At 43.8% G+C, this 17,979-nt stretch overlaps 1 protein-coding gene across 1 annotated transcript in view; it reads right to left on the bottom strand.

Moving 5' to 3' along the window:
* Positions 1–17,096, bottom strand: part of LOC126195703 (protein O-mannosyl-transferase TMTC2-like) — a 607,124-nt gene extending 590,028 nt beyond the window's left edge. Inside the window, exon 1 of the mRNA XM_049934331.1 lies at positions 16,978–17,096. Within this exon, the coding sequence (XP_049790288.1) occupies positions 16,978–17,096 (119 nt within the window). The remainder of the gene's footprint in view (positions 1–16,977) is intronic.
* Between the last annotated feature and the right edge of the window lie 883 nt (positions 17,097–17,979).

Here is a 17,979-nt window from a genome sequence, read left to right as displayed (position 1 = left end):
CTTGCTGGCGTGACTTAGAAACAGAGCACCCGACTAGCGAAGATCGCTGTCCGGACAGTTGCCGAAAGCATCACACTTCTCCTACTGCAGGCTTCAATCACCTTGGCGTCATGCTTGACCTGAGTAATAGTGGACACAACGTGATTAAAATTAGTTACAGGAAATCATGTTAAATTCTAGTTAAACAGGAGCTGACAACAGAGAATTCATCCTTATGGTCACCTGATTAATAGCTTCATGGACCGCAATAAGATAGCGCTTCTGCGTGGCACAGAAGTGCTTGGACGATTTACGCATGTGCATGGCACCAGACGTGTATCAACATGTTGCCAATAGCCGGGTGTGCTCTGAACACCATCTATTGCTTATCAGGTGGTCCGTGGTTATGCAGTTTAGATTCACACGTAATCTATCACCTCAGATAATATAAAATGACACACTACCCCCCCCCCCCCCCCATCAAGCTAAGGGGTACTAGAAAAATAAACTTCCGCGCATATCCGAAAACTTTATTGGAATAGTTACCGGAGACGTCCGGTTCCTTGCCTACTGCTCACGATAGGAGGACCTGGGCGTTTCAGTTCAATAATTTACTCAGACGGTTCTTGAATGATAGAGTTTGATGTGGTAAAATAATATTTATTCAAACGGTGTGTAAAAATTACTTATGCCACATAAACGTCGAGTTTATTAAACAATATGAAAATGGATTTTTATACTTTAAATAGAACAATAATAAGAAAATTAATGGTTGTTAGTGTCCCCATCAGCTTGACGCTGGACAGTTACGACTGAGACGATGCCTACACAAAAAAGGACACGAATTATATTTTCAGCCGTGATTGCAAAATTATTTAGTTTCACAAGGAAGGCGTCAATTTGGATTGAAGGTATATAAGAGATGAGTGAATAGAAGAAGAATCAGAAAGAAACAAAACTAGGAGGGTGAGCTCCAATGAGTCAGTTCGATAGCGAAATAAACATGAGTGGTTCCGAGAAAAATCCCCTTTGAAAGAAGAATTAGACTGTAGATAAAATTTTCGTACCAGTGCGTGAAGGGCGTTGATCAAGCAAGGAAGACTAAAAAATAGAAAACAGGAAGTAACTGTTCTTCCCTCAATGTATCGCGATTCCCGAAGTCGGTAGTGTGCACTGCAAACGTGGTCTTACCGTGAGTGACATTGAGGTCGTTGCCGACAAGTCGAGGTGCGCCGAACTACGGCCGCTGTTGACTGTTACTGACCTGAGCCTATGAGATGAGATCGCGAATAGCCGATCTGATAATCCCATGATTCCACGCTGTGGATGCGCATAAGTTCAAAGTGAAACATCGAAGACTCAAAGACTTGGCAGAGGGCCAAAGTCAAGAAAAATACATACGAGCGCAGAGTCCAGAGTAGCCTTACCAAGCGGAAGTTCGAGTCAGAATACCCATACGACTTCGAACACGACTACGAATGCCTTTCTCAATTTTTGGTAGCCTTCGTTCAGACTTCTGAAAGGCAACCCGTACAATCTTTTCTAGCCAGTCGCAGAACGGACCTTAGTGTTTTTCCAATTAGGGACCTGGAAGTCCGTTTCCTAGCTCCCACCATAAAGTTAAAATGGTTCTGCCAATGAGATAAGTGTATACGGAAACGTGAGACGAGTTTCGTCCCTCTTGTCGTCTCGTTTGTCGGAAATTCTGGAAATTTTGTTGGGCTTCGCACACCGTTCACACGTGAACGGCAAAATTTGGAAATTTCGCACACACACACTTGTGACTGTGTATTTTGCTTGAAGAAACGTGTCTGGAGACTACACACAGCAGCATAACGGCAAGTAGATAGCTAAGAACTCCACACGAAGTTAACTAACAAGGCAGAGTTCTCACTCCTTCCAGCAGCGGTTTCCGGTTCTGTCAGTAAGGACGTCGTTCTTCCGTTCCGCTGCTTATTGTTCGTGGAAGTTTAGCCAGGTGGATAATCCCTGCAAAGTCTCGTCCGATCTCCCATGATACCCACTAGCGTGAGACCCTGCGCTCTAAATGCCTGGCAGCTCTTCCAGAATTTGAGAAAGTCCCTTCTGTTTTCGCCCAGCAAAAGTGGTTTCCCCTGGTCAAGCCTAGATGCATTTAATGGAACAATCTACTACAAAAATCTAGTTACAAGTTTGTTACCTACACTGCTACACGCTACCTCCTAGCCACTCACATAAGCAACACGCAATACAGGTGGAAAGTCGGTAACTAAAACTGAATCGGAAAATAAATGAAGAGAGTGTGGAATACAAATTCAGTATGCAAACACGATAAAATGTGAGGTGAAAGACCTGACATAGGCCTCCACCTCACAGGGTTACACAACTCTCGTAAAATACGAACCCTAATTTGTGGGTGCAGAGCTGAACATATTCAGTGTGCTACAGTATGGGTTACGTACAGAGAAATGTTTAAATGTGACATATCAGTTGGATGAAACCATTGCTAAATAAATCTAGTACTTAGAGAACAAGACATGAATATAAGAACTGAAGATAAAATGAAATTAAGTGTAAAGAAGTATAACCGCATAGCTGTAAATAGAACAGATTTAAATCACGTGCCAAGAATCACTACACAATTCCTTTGAAAATATTTATAATTAATTTTTTTAATGGTATGTGACTGAAGGTTACTAACATGAATATGTGGAACTTGTGTGATACTTGAAAATAAACATTTACATGCAAAACATGAAATTTTATGCGCGAATATGATAAAGTATAATTGAAGTACCAACTATGAAAAAAAAATGGATGCAGGTACAAACAGTAAGACTAGGAAACGGCAGGTTACAATTAGCACAAGAGGTTTGCTATTTGGGCAGCAACTAACGACGTGCATGGTGGAGAGGATACAAAATATCGATTGGCAATAACAAAAAAACTTTCCGGTAAAGGAAAAGTAAGTTCACAGAGAATGTAAATGTGTTACTATTTGTTTTTTGATAGTATTTGTTTCGAGTGTAGCCTTAGAGGGACTGAAATTTGAACAATAATCAATACCGAAAAGAATTGTACAGAATCTTTGGAAATAATGTCCTACATTATTATAGACAAGACTAAGATGTGTAGTTCGAGTAAGTGTTTGAGATGTACTGAATGGGATTATGGAGAACAGAGCTTTATGGTTCAATTTGAGTAACGGAGTGTCGATGGAGAGGTGGATAGGTTTGCAGTGGGACAAAGGTAAAAACAGATGAACGTTCCATCAGTTATGGGAATATGGGAGTTGCGTAAGACCGATTATCGTGGACAGCTTTGTCTCTCTTTTCGAACGCCTCTAGGAATAAACATGATCGCTGCTGTGCAACGTACATAATATTTGGTATATGTGAAACACAGCCTATGATAAATCGCAATGGTCGTGAACGAGGGGATCGGTGGAACAAATTTGCGTGTCCTGTGGTCGACAGCGGAATTCATGAGGTGAAAGGCAGACCAGGAACTAAATCCAGAGCACAGCAAAATCGTTGTCAACGAAGACAAAAATGCCAGGGATCGATTTCAATCGAAGAATGTAAACACAGGCATGATCACACACCCTACCATCAATGGATCGTACCGAAGGCTTCAGGGGAAAAGCGAGGACTGCCAGGCGAATGTGGCTGCACGGTATTTATGGTCACGGTCGCCTCAGTGGACTGGCCCACGACATGCCCACAGCAGCAGCGGCGGCCGCTATGGGAACCAACTGCTGTCGTGAAAAGCCCGAATGTCTCTCATATATTCCTCCATGTCGATACAAGGGCTGAGCAGGAGTTCCATTCATTATCACATTCTAAACTGCAAGGTAACTCCGAAGTTAGAAACGAAACTACACTTTGAGTTGGGCCTTTCCTTCAGCCAATATATTTGCATAACAACAGGATGGCCATAAGGGTGACGGGCACAACCACTTACCTGGGCTCGACGATCGATTTCCAAAGCTCACACCGTAAATTTCTGGTACAGAAGTGGTCAGCCCCTTGGACTTATCACAGCACTCCATAAGCCTTCGTTATTTCGCGTACAAACAGCATAGAAAAAGATACCCCTACATTCCACATGACGGGAGAAGAGCTCTGACAGTTGAAGTGGCCTCGGCGGACGCACTTTGCTCGTCCACGATGGCCAATCAGGTCATGAGATTTTGTTTACGTTACCGTGGCAACGCCCCAGTGTTGCCGTCAGTCGTACCGCTTGTTTCATTCAGGTTTGTGTGTATACATTTGCATTACACTAACTGCAAGTTTCTTGGTGTGAGCGCGAGGATATGGTTTCCTATAGTGCAGAGAAGAGGACTTTTGGAAAAGGAGCTGCGATTAAATCTAAAGCACGTTCAATTGCAAAAAAGCTACAGTGGTGAGCCTTTCATACCAGTGAGTGAAGTTCAAATGGCTCTGAGCACTGTGGGACTTAACTTCTATGGTCATCAGTCCCCTAGAACTTAGAACCACTTAAACCTAACTAACCTATGGACATAACACACATCCATGCCCGAGGTAGGATTCGAACCTGCGACCGTAGCGGCCGCGCGGTTCCAGACTGTAGCGCCTTTAACCGCTTGGCCACCTCGGCCGGCCAGTGAGTGAAGTAAACATAATGTAAGAAGCCTTGAACATCTCTACAGAAACAGTAAAGAAAGTCACACATGACAAGGAGGCTGGAAGGGCAAAGAAGAGATTGCGTCATGTGACTGAAAGAGACAGCTTTGAAGAAAGTGCTAACATGCGACATATATACGTATACTACTGCACGAAGCAATACCGACACACCTGAAATTGGAAGAATGTCGTGAACCATGCATGGAAAGAGATTACAAGATCGAACTTAGAAGAATGCGTAAGAGAAGAATCCATACAAAATATTGTAATTTCTTTATCAGACGATGAGGACAGCAGCAGCGAAGATGCCGAAGCCTGTGTAGAGACGAGAGACAATCAATCAGATAACGATGATCTTGGGGAATCCGTTTTCCCTCACGAAACATTAACTCAACGTCTTCATTCGATATTTTAACGGAACATTTGTGCCTTTTGCTATACCTTGTTAACGTCGAAAATCTATTTGTGTGTATTTGTATAAGGAGGAAAACATGATAGTGCATGAGAAGAGACATTTAATCAAGGAACACTTCGCTCAGTAGAATGTTGCCAACAAGAATGCTGCAATGAATCGTGAGGTATTGTTAGGGTCTGTAGTAGGAACACCGGTATCTCTGAAACAAGCGGTTTTCGGTTATACCGTGACTCTTAAAACTGCCGAAATTAACCGGGTTTGGTAATAACAGATTTTCGGTTCTTTTATTACTGTTATTTACAGCAATAAACGTAGATGTCGAACAAAGTCTGACAAATTCTAAGAGCAGAAGTTAAATGACAGTAGTTAAAATTTCAGTAACGAATAAATCCATTGGCCAATATTTATTACTAGCCCGTTCGGAAATACTCGATCTGTACTGTGTTGATCTGCAAGCAGACTCCTGTCTTTAGAAACAATATATTTCAAATACAATACCAATATTTAAGAAGCCACAGAACTTCCTATTAAACTTTTATTTAAAAAAAAATTAGCACCACAGTTACGACATAATTACATATCAGTTTTATAAACGGTTGTCAGTAAAAATAAAAATACATATTATAATCGCGACCAAAACGATACTGAAACTACTTTTTTTCACCAGTCTTATACTTTGATGTGGCGGCGGCCCACCATAAACTCCTCTCATGTGCCAATCTCGTCATCTCAGATTATTACCTAACATCCGGTCCCTTCTTCTTTTCATTGTTTTCCACATCTATCCTCTCCGATTCTATGCAGAACCTCCTCATGACATTACCTTATCACTCTACCTAACTTTCAACATTTGTCAGTAGCACCACATCTCGTATGCTTCGATTCTCTTCTTTTCGGGCTTTCCCACAGTCGACGTTTCACTACCATACAGCGCTGTGCTCCGAACGTACATTCTTCAAATTAAGACCTATGTTTGATACCAGTAGACTTCTCTTGGCCAGGAATGCCGTTTCTGACAGTGCTAATCTGCTTTTGATGTCCTACTTGCTCCGTTCGTCATGGGTTATTCTGCTACCTAGATTGCAGATTTCCTAACTTAATCTACTTCCTTATCATCCATCCTGATAAGTTTCTCGCTATTCCCATTTCTGCTACTTCTAATTCCTTTGGTCTTTCTTCGTTTTACTCTGAATCCATAATCTGTGTTCATTAGACTGTTCATTCCATTTAGCACATCCTGTAATTCTTCTTCACTTTTACTCAGGATAGCAATGTCATCAGTGGATTATACCGTTAATATCCTTTCATCCTGAATTTTAATTTCACTCTTGAACCTTTCTTTCATTTCCGTCATTGCTTCTTCGATGTATAGATTGAACTGTAGGGGGAAACACTACATTCCTCTCTTACATCCTTTTCAATTCGAGTACTTCTTTCTTGGTCTTTAGCTCTTAGTATTCCCTCTTGAATCTTGTACATGTATATTACCCGTCTCTCCTTGTAGCTTACAAGTGTTTTCCTCAGTATTTCGGAGATCTTGCATCATTTTACATTGTCGAACGCTTTTTCCATGTCGTCAAATGCCACGAATGTGTCTTTATGTTTTATTGTTAGTCTTGCTCTCATTGTCAACAGTGATGTCAGAGTTGCCCGTGTGTTGCTTTCACTCTCCTAAAGCCAAATTGATCGTCATTTAACACGTCCTCTGTTACCATTTGCCGGCCGCGGTGGTCTCGCGGTTCTAGGCGCGCAGTCCGGAACCGTGCGACTGCTCCGGTCGCAGGTTCGAATCCTGCCTCGGGCATGGATGTGTGTGATGTCCTTAGGTTAGTTAGGTTTAAGTAGTTCTAAGTTCTAGGGGACTTATGACCACAGCAGTTGAGTCCCATAATGCTCAGAGCCATTTTGTTACCATTTCCATTCTTCTCTATATTACTCTTTTCAGCAACTTGGATGAATGAGTTGTTAAGCTGATTGTGCGATAATTCTCGCACTTGTCAGATCTTGTGGTCCTCGGAACTGCGTGGAAGGTAGTTTTCCGAAAGTCAGATAGCATATCTCCAGACTCATATATCCTACGTACCAACGTGAATAGCCGTTTTGTTGCCACTTTCTCCAATTAAGTCTTCAAGAGCTCATTTAAATTTTAATTTCAACACGGGTTCCCCTATCTCTTCTGTTTCGACTCCTGTTTCTGTTGCTGTCACATCAGACAAGTCTTCCCCCTCATAGAGGCTTTAGTGTATTCTTTCCACCTAATCGCTCTCTCCTCTACATTTAACAATGGGATTCCCATTTAACAATAGAATTCCCATTACACTCTTGCTTTCAGTGTCACCGAAGGTTTTATTGACGTTTCTACATGCTGAGTCAGTCCTTCCAACAATCATATTTTTTTCGATTTGTTGACATTTTTCATGCAACCATTTCGCCTTAGCTTCCGTGTTCTTCCTGTTTATTTCATTCCTAAGTGACTTGTATTTCTGCATTCCTCTGTTGCCTCGAACATTTTTGTGCCTCAGTTTTTCATCGATAAACTCAACTGGTACGCATTGTTTCTTCGCAGTTATGTTCCTTGTACGTATGTTTTTCTTTGCAATGACTGTAGCTGCCGTCTTTAGATATGTCGATTCCCCTTCAATCGAACTGCTTACTCAGCTATTCCTTATCTCAGTATCTACAGTCTTAGAGAATTTCGAGGGTTTCTCTTCATTCCTTAGTACTTCTGTATCCCACTTCTTTGCGGATTGATTCTACCTGACCAGTCTTTTAAACTTCAGCCTACCCTTCATCACTATCTGAGTCTGTTTCCGCTCTTGGTACGACTTACAATTCGGTATCTGATTTCGGAATCTCTACATGACCATGATGTAATCTAACTGAAATCTTCCCCATATCTCCCGGCTTTTTCCGAGTATACCTCCTCCTCTTCTGATTCTTAAAGAGACTACTCGCTGTACTATCTGAAATTTGTTGCAGAACTTAGTCTTTCTCCTCTATCATTCCTAATACCAAGCCCATATTCTCCTGTACCCCTTCCTTCTACTCCTTCTCCTACAACCTCACTCCAATCCCCCATAACTATTAGATTTTCATCTCCCTTTACGTCGTGAATTACCCATTACATATCCACATATACTTTCTCTATCTCTTCCTCTTCTGCTTGCAACGTCGGCATGTATACCTGAAATATTGTTGTCTGTGTTGGTTTGCTAGAGATTCTGACCCCGTTACTAAACTGTTGAGTCAAACACTCTCTGACGTACCATCGTATTCATAACGAACCCTACTGTCGTTATTCCATTTTCTGCTGCCGTTAATATTACCTATACTCATCTGAAACAAAATCCTTTCCATCTCACGTCACTGAACCCCGCTATATCTAGATTGAGTCTTAACATTTCCAGTTTCAGATTTTCTAGCTTCCCTGCCATGTTCAAAGCTCTGACTTTCGACGCCTCGTCTTTCTGCGGAGCCCACTGCAGGAGGCGATCGTTCCCTGCAGCATGGCGGGGTCAGCCCACTGGACACCATGTCCAGTAAACATTCATCTTTCAGGAAAGTGTGTGGCATAGAATTAAGTATTTCTTATGTACTCCGTTCGGAGAGAGCAGAGCTTCAAAAGCTAGCGGCGCAGTTGCTACTATTCGACATGTAAATACACTACAGGCCAATAAAATTGCTACACCAAGAAGAAATGCAGATAATTAACGGCTATTCATTGGACAAATAGATTATACTACAACTGACATGTGATTACATTTTCACGCAATTTGGGTGCATAGATCCTGAGAAATCAGTACCTAGAACAACCACCTCTGACCGTAATAACGGCCTTGATATGCCTGGCCATTGAGTCAAACAGAACTTGGCCTGTGCAGGTACAGCTGCCCATGCAGCTTCAACACGATACCACAGTTCATCAAGAGTAGTGACTGACGTGTTGTGACGAGCCAGTTGCTCGGCCACCATTGACCAGGTGTTTTCAATTGGTGAGAGATCTGGAGAATGTGCTGGCCAGGGCGCAGTCGAACATTTTCTGCATCCAGAAAGGCCGATACAGGACCTGCAACATGCGGTCGTGCATTATCCTGGTGAAATGTAGGGTTTCGCAGGGATCGAATGAAGGGTGGAGCCACGGGTCGTAACACATTTGAAATGTAACGTCCACTGTTCAAAGTGCCGTCAGTGCGAACAAGAGGTGACCGAGACGTGTAACCAATGGCACCCCATACCATCACGCCGGGTGATACGCAAGTATGGCGACACGCTTCCAATGTGCGCTCACCGCGATGTCGCCAAACACGGATGCGACCATCATGATGCTGTAAACAGAACCTGAATTCATCCGAAAAAAATGACGTTTTGCCGTTCGTGCACCCAGGTTCGACGTTGAGCACACCATCGCAGGCGCTACTCTCTGTGATGCAGCGTCAAGGGTAACCGCAGCCATGGTCTCCGAGCTGATAGACCATGCTGCTGCAAACGTCGTCGAACTGTTCGTGCAGATGGTTTTAGTCCTGCAAAGTCCCCATCTGTTGACCTAGGGATCGAGACGTGGCTGCACAATCCGTTACAGCCATGCAGATAAGATGCCTGTCATCTCGACTGCTAGTGATACGAGGCCGTTGGGATCCAGCACTGCGTTCCGTATTACCCTCCTGAACCCACCGATTCCATATTCCGATAACAGTCATTGGATCTCGAGTAACGCGAGCAGCAATGTCGCGATACTATAAACCGCAATCGCGATTGGCTACAATTCGGCATTTATCAAAGTCGGAAAATTGATGGTACACATTTCTCCCCCTTACAAGAGGCATTACAACAACGTTTCACCAGGCAACGCCGGTCAACTGCTGTTTGTGTACGAGAAACCGGTTGGAAACTTTCCTCATGTCAGCACGTTGTAGGTGTCGCCACCGTCGCGAACCTTGCGTATCACAGCATCTTCTTCCTGTCGGTTAAATTTCGTGTCTGTAGCAAATCATCTTCGTGGTGTAGCAATTTTAATGGCGATTGTTGTAGAATGGACCAGCAACTGACAAGGTTATGCGACAGGTGTCAGATCATCCTGGTAACTCGAGACTGAAATACTGGCATCGGCTTTGACTTGTCGGTTTAACCCACGCCCACTCTGTGGCCCTGGCAGCAGTGTGGCCGAAAGTTTGGGGGGGGGGGGGGGGTGGGAGGGGAGAATCTTTCACTTCTTTCCCCGCCCCGCCGTAGGTAGCCCTCTGGTCTTCCATGTCGACTACAGGCAACTGCGCAGCTAGCTGTGAAAGTTCTTCTGCCGCCGTATGGAGTATAGGATGTAAGCAAGAAGTGCTTCATTCTAGAGGCATTTCCGTGGAAGATGAGCGTGTAATGGACATGAGATACCAGCGGGCTGACCCTACCACAGTTGGAGAGAGCGTCCGGCTGCTCCAGCGGCCGCTGCAGAAAGCGGCGCCAGCAACACGTGGCCGGCAGCGGAGCGGCCAGTCAGCCACTGCGCAGCGTCGGATCGATGCGGCGCCGGCCGTCGCGTCGCCCTGTGTGTGTGTGTGTGTGCGTGCGGCCTTGGCGGCAGCGGCCGCTGCTCCCCTGCGTGCCTCGCCTGGGCTGCCGACGCGCCGGTATGCGACGGCGCTGCCGCGCTGCGCTGCGGACGCACTTCAGAAAACCATTACCGCTGTTGAGGGGTCCGACGCACTCGATATCAGAAACGTGTCAACACACGACATAGCTCTTACAACGAAACTGCTTCTTCTTTTTTAGAGTGAAACCATTTACCGAGCGTATATTGCTCCGGTACTCAAGTATACATCACATATCTACATCTACATCCATACTCCACAAGCCACCTGACGGTGTGTGGTGGAGGGTACCTAGAGTACCTCTATCGGTTCTCCCTTCTATTACAGTCTCGTATGGTTCGTGGAAAGAAGGATTGTCGGTATGCCTCTGTGTGGGCTCTAATCTGTCTGATTTTATCGTCATGGTCTCTTCGCGAAATATACGTAGGAGGGAGCAATATACTGCTTGACTCTTCGGTGAAGGTATGTTCTCGAAACTTTAACAAAAGCCCGTAACGAGCTACTGAGCGTCTCTCATGCAGAGTCTTCCACTGGAGTTTATCTATTATCTCAGTAACGCTTTCGCGATTACTAAATGATCCTGTAACGAAGCGCGCTGCTCTCCGTTGGATCTTCTCTCTCTCTTCTATCAACCCCATCTGGTACGGATCCCACACTGATCAGCAGTATTCAAGCAGTGGGCGAACAAACGTACTGTATCATACATCCTTTGTTTTCGGACTGTATTTCCTTAGGATTCTTCCAATGAATCTCAGTCTGGCGTCTGCTTTACCGACGATCAACTTTATATGATCATTCCATTTTAAATCACTCCTAATGCGTACTCCCAGATAATTTATGGAATTAACTGCTTCCAGTTGCTGACCTGCTATTTTGTAGCTAAATTATAAGGGATCTATCTTTCTATGTATTCGCAGCACATTACACTTGTCTACATTGAGATTCAATTGCCATTCCCTGCACCATGCGTCAATTCGCTGTAGATCCTCCTGCATTTCAGTACAATTTTCCATTGTTACAACCTCTCGATACACCACAGCATCATCTGCGAAAAGCCTCAGTGAACTTCCGATGTCATCCACAAGGTCATTTATGTATATTGTGAATAGCAACGGTCCTACGACACTCCCGTGCGGCACACCTGAAATCACTCTTACTTCGGAAGACTTCTCTCCACTGAGAATGACATGCTGGGTTCTGTTATCTAGGAACTCTTCAATCCGATCACACAATTCTTCTGATAGTCCATATGGTCTCACTTTGTTCATTAAACGACTGTGGGGAACTGTATCGTACGCGGAAGTCAAGAAACATGGCATCTACCTGGGAACCCGTGTGGGTAATGAAGGAAAGGTGGGTGAGTACAATACATACTTGCTAGATCCAATTTCGAAGAAGCACAATTGGGACTGTTGGAATGCATAGAGTAAAGAATGTGATGGGTAGAGAAATGGTGAGAGAGAAGCCCCTGCGTGAGGCAATAGAAATGACGTGATTAAAATGGCATGAGCATGTTTAAATAATGGGAGCTGGACAGGCCAATGATATGACAATATGAGGCAAGTGACAGATGCATCGGTGGAATGAAAGAATGTGCAATGAAAAGAGCAGAAAACTGCGCCAGAGTTGTGAGAGAAACGTTATTTCAGGAAAGAAAAGATGGAGAAGCTTATAGGAGTTCTTTCAATCCATATGTCGCATACAGCACACCAGTGATTAACAGTATTGGTTAAAAACAGTATTGGTTAAAAACAGTATTGGTTAAAAACAGTCTTGGTTGCAATTTTAGTTTTTTATTTTTCAACGACGTGTTTCGGCTTATTTAGGCGTCTTATGGTTATCACCAAGATCTGCATAAGGTGTTCCCGTTCACAGGTGCCTCTCGCGTCCATCTAGGAAAGATAACCTGAAGATGCCTAAATAACGCGAAACGCTTATAGAAATTCTTCCAGTCCATATGTGGCATACAGCAAACCAGTGCTTAACAGTACTGGTTAAAAACAGTCTTGGTTGCAATTTTAATTTTTTTATTTTTCAGCGACGCGTTTCGCCTTATTTAGGCATCTTCAGGTTATCACTAAGATCTGCATAACGCGTTCCCATTCACAGGTGCTTCTCGCGTCCGTCTAGAAAAGATAACCTGAAGATGCCTAAATAAGGCGAAACGCGTCGTTGAAAAATCAAAAACTAAAATTGCAACCGAGACTGATTTAACCAATACGTAGAAGCTTATGTTCTAAATCAGGGGTAGTCAGTCTTTAATTTCTATCTCTGGTAGTCGAAAAATTATCTAATGACCCACCGGTCCCACAATACTGGTTATTTATAAAGCAGAGAAGTAACTTTACTTAATAAAATTAATCAAGCCCATCAACAGCAAGTTAAATCGTGTAGTAATAATTATTTAGCATATATTTTATGTTAAAATTTTATGAAAACCTAAAGAAAATATTTTTGAAACCCCACACCTACCGCCCACCGTGAAAGCTGTAACGTTCACGAGCGGCCAGTTGGGACCAACTTGACTACCACTGTTCTAAACAGACCCAGTCAGGAGCTGGGAACTTTAGAGGATGACGATGATGATGACAGTCAAACCAAATACAGCGGACCCTCTATGCTCTTCCGCGGGAGACCTGCAGCAAAATGACAAACAGTGTCTTTCTCCCGTTACAATTCATCCCATCGTCAACGTACGGGAGCACTAGTTATAGCGTGTGTCCCATAAAGGTGCAACGGCCTACAAACAGAAACAGCATACAGACTATGGGACCAGCAGTGCGGTTAACATTTGTTGTTAACTTCAGAACATCGGCCAAACAGGTTATGACGTCCTGGCTTGCTGTTCACACAATTTAATACTGTTTCGTGGCAGGCCGTAGTAGGTACGAAACAAGGATGGTATCCATCGTTGGTACTGATCAGCAAAAGGCTTTCTCCTCGAAATATGGCAGCTTGCTGTCTGACCGACCTCTGTCAACAGCAGATCCGCTTACGATAGCACTCTTTGTACCACATGTACTTGCTTTTATAATAGAGGTACTTGCTCTCGTTGCAGGATGCCTAATCCGTGAGACTGGGAACGCCTATCCAACGGTAGTTCTTTTGTCGGATGCTGGAGGCTGCGTCATGCGGCGTGCTGTCCAGAGTAATGTTCTGAAGGAGAGAGCGGTGTCATCAATTTACACGGCGCTTGCAGCTTAACGGGTAATAAATGGTGAGTCACCAGATAGTCAGTTCAGCGTATGGATACCATGTACGTGGTAAAGAAATGTTGCAAAAACGTTGATCAACCATGTTTCTTGTAGACAACAGTGGCGACAAAACAACTAGAAATCAAATTGAATATATATTGAACGAAACGAATGATACTATGCATATTTAGGTAACGTATTTGTGCTTTGAATCTGTCGACGAATTTGTCGCATTCTGCCTCGTGATTTCCTAAAATGGAAGTTTAATGTACCCTAGGTGATAGTTGTAGCTACTACAAAAAATAAGTGCATATACATCCCTGTATCAATACCAGGATCAAGTATGATCGTATGCATTTGGTGCCACTCTTTCTGTCCACCGTCCGCATTGGTGGTACTTACGGACCTTCTCAGTCATCCTGCGCAGTAACACATTGTTTGTAATACTTATTTGTTAATTAGAATAATAATGTCTAATACAGCCTGTGAAACCTGGGCTCATCAACGTTATACCAAGCACTCTGCTGAAGGACGTTAAAATATCGCTCGTGGAAAAAGCCGCTCTTCTATTTACTGAAATTTGTCTTCGGGTTGTTGTCTGAACATGGGATACCTAAACACGCATCTATTTTTGGGGGGACTGTTGTGTCTTTTCCTATCGCTTTTATGAAATCAGTGCCTTAAAAAGAGTGGAACCGAATGACAACGAGCTCATGACAAAAAGCATTGGAGTGCTCCCGACTTACAGGTGTATCAGTGTGGATTGTCCAAGGGATCTACCACTAGCGACCATGTAACATAGTCTAAGACCAGTGGTCATAAAAAATCCTACACGGGAGGCACAAAAGACTAGGGTAACACTTCGTCAGCGAGAATCGCTTTTAAACACGACAGACATTGCTGCTGCCATTGAATGCAGCTCCTTCTCAACCTGTTTCAGAGCAAACGTTATGAACAGAAAGCATGTAATAGACATTTGTAGTCTAGTACCTTACACGATACCGTTGGTAGCAGCTGCACACAAAACTGCACATATTCAGTGGGCCAAACATCACAGTAACTTCGCAGTAGCTCAATAAGATACAATATTAAAGTGCCTGTGATGTTCAGAATTACGATGCAGTGGTCCTTCTGACATACATAAACATCCGAAGGAACGTTGCATCGTACTTATGAACAACGCAGGCGCCGGCCGTTGTGGCCGATCGGTTATAGGCGCTTCAGACTACATCCGCGCGACCGCTACGGTCGCAGGTTCGAATCCTGCCTCGGGGATGGCTCTGTGTGATGTCGTTAGGTTTAAGTAGCTCTAAGTTCTGGGGGACTGATGACCTCAGATGTTAAGTCCCATAGCGCTCAGGGCCATTTGAACAACAGAAGCACCTAGAGAAAGATGTGGTGCCTAACCCACTTTATGCTGAGGGTGGTTGAGTGACGTTTTAGGGGCTCACTAATTCATGTTACCGTGGACGTGAATCTGAATATTTATTTCAACACGGTTCCCTTTCCTTGAACAACGAAGTGACGAGTATGCTGTCGATTGCGCCAACTTCAAGATCAAATTTACAAAATTCATTCTGTAACGGAACAGACAAACACCTGGGGCGTGTTGAAAAGTAATGCCTCCGAATATTTGATGGTTAAACTTGTAAAGGTTTTTACGTATAAAACTTTGTTAACATTCTAAGTGCTTATTCTTCATGTCGTCATACACTACTGGCCATTAACATTGCTACACAAAGAGGAAATGCAGATGATAAACGGGTATTCATTGGACAAATATACTATACTATAACTGACATCTGGTTACATTTTCACGCAATTTGAGTGCATAGATCCAGAGAAATCTGTACCTATAACAACCACCTCTGGCCGTAATAACGGCCTTGATACGCCTGGGCATTGCGTCAAACAGAGCTTGGATGGCGTGTACAGGTACAGCTGCCCATGCAGCTTCAACACGATACCACAGTTCATCAAAAGTAGCGACTGGCGTATTGTGACAAGCCAGTTGTTCAGCCACCATTGACCAGACATTTTCAATTGGTTAGGGATCTGGAGAATGTTTTGGCTACAATCCGACCTTTATCAATGTCGGAAACGTGATGGTACGCATTTCTCCTCCTTACACGAGGCATCACAACGTTTCACCAGGCAACGCCGGTCAACTACTGTTTGTGTATGAGAAATCGGTTGGAAACTTTCCTCATGTCAAAAAAAAAAATGGTTCAAATGGCTCTGAGCACTATGCGACTTAACTTCTGAGGTCATCAGTCGCCTAGAACTTAGAACTAATTAAACCTAACTAACCTAAGGACATCACACACATCCATGCCCGAGGCAGGATTCGAACCTGCGACCGTAGCGGTCACGCGGTTCCAGGCTGAAGCGCCTTTAACGGCACGGCCACACCGGCCGGCTCCTCATGTCAGCTCGTTGTAGGTCTCGTCACCGGCGCCAACCTTGTGTGAATGCTCTGAAAAGCTAATAATTTGCATATCACAGCATCTTCTTCTTGTCGGTTAAATTTCGCGTCTGTAGCACGTCGTCTTCGTGGTGTAGCAATTTTAATTGCCAGTAGTGTATGTATCTACACATATATAGTGTAACGTAAAAAATTCGTAGGTTAACTATTTGAAGTCATAAGTTAATACCCATTTTTTCATTCACCCATTTGAAAAGATAGGCGAATCGCGATAGTGTAAACTTTTTTTTTTTGGTGTAGCCGATAGTGGTAAAATATGGTTTTCGGTAAATACGCATCTAGAAGATATGTGGAGCAGTTATAGTAGCTACCCCATAGAGGTGCTAGAGGTTCGACATCCTACTCGCAAACGGACTCGCAGTTACCTGGGACTGTTAATTTCGTTGGTAATTAACGATATTTTGCAATGACTGAACCGAAACTACATTTCCCGTCCTCCCCTCCTTTTCGAAGCCTAAAATTTTTTGTCCAGTAGCGAACACAAGCCAAACAATTATTTCCAAACTTTTCGTTACTTTTCAATCGTACTCATCTGCGCTACGGATTTAATGTTAAACAAACATCACATTTTCCTTTCTACCACATTAAGTGTCTAACTTATGCTGTTACAATATGCTGTTACAAATGTCATTTGTGATTTGCAGCGTTTTCCAGTGGCTATTTAATTCCTGCGATGCCATCATTTGGGACGTAATCTCACGTTTCAGAAGTTGCAGCTCTGGCAAGCATCGTACGGCGCGGCAGGCCACGGACGCACGCTCCAGCTCCAGCCACAGAGGTGGTTCCAGGCGTGCCATTCCAGCGGCTGCCAGCTGGCATCTCGCCTCCATCTGGTCTGCCCAGCCCACGCGAGGCACCCGTGGTTTCCTCCCCCAAAGCGCGAACTAAGCTTCTCATTACCCAACCACGCACACAGTGCTGTCTTACTCACATTCTAGTTCACAGCACCCGAAGGAGAAAATTTTCTTCATTTGCTGCTTCTGCCTTTCACAGATTAGGCCTCTCGATATGTTCGGTCCTGTATTCCCTCTTTCAACTGGTCATCTTATGTCCTTCTGAGCTACCGAAGCACGACTCACGCCCGGCCCTCACAGCTTTACTTCTGCCAGTACCTCGTCTCCTACCTTCCAAACTTTACAGAAGCTCTCCTGCGAACCTTGCAGGACTAGCACTCCTGAAAGAAAGGATACTGCGGAGACATGGCTTAGCCACAGCCTGGGGGATGTTTCCAGAATGAGATTTTCACTCCCAGCGGAGTGTGCGGGTAGAGCACTTGCCCGCGAAAGGCAAAGGTCCCGAGTTCGAGTCTCGGTCGGTGCACACAGTTTTAATCTGCCAGGAAGTTTCAATTCAGATCTTGTCTAACGCTCTAATTATGAATGCAATGTTTGACTACTAGTAAAAACTTCATTTTAACCTCCTAAACATCGAGACAATCCTTTCTCTTCATGTCCAAGGATATACTGCCGTACAGTAGAACAGGTACATTCATTACCTCGTAGAATCTCATTGTCGTGTCTCTTCGTGCATTCTGTAATGTCCCGCTTATACTGTCACATACTTTATATCTCTGTGATTTAATAGTTAAAAGTGGTCTAGCTCCCTAGGTAAATGAAGTGCTGAACCGTTCCAAAAGCTGATCTCAAATTACACTTTTGTTTCGTGCTGGGTTTTTACCATGGAATGCCAATGTCTTAATTTT

Source organism: Schistocerca nitens, chromosome 7 (assembly GCF_023898315.1).
Source record: "Schistocerca nitens isolate TAMUIC-IGC-003100 chromosome 7, iqSchNite1.1, whole genome shotgun sequence".
NCBI classification, from domain to species: Eukaryota; Metazoa; Arthropoda; class Insecta; order Orthoptera; family Acrididae; genus Schistocerca; species Schistocerca nitens.
This window is presented reverse-complemented; position numbering and strand designations above follow the sequence as displayed.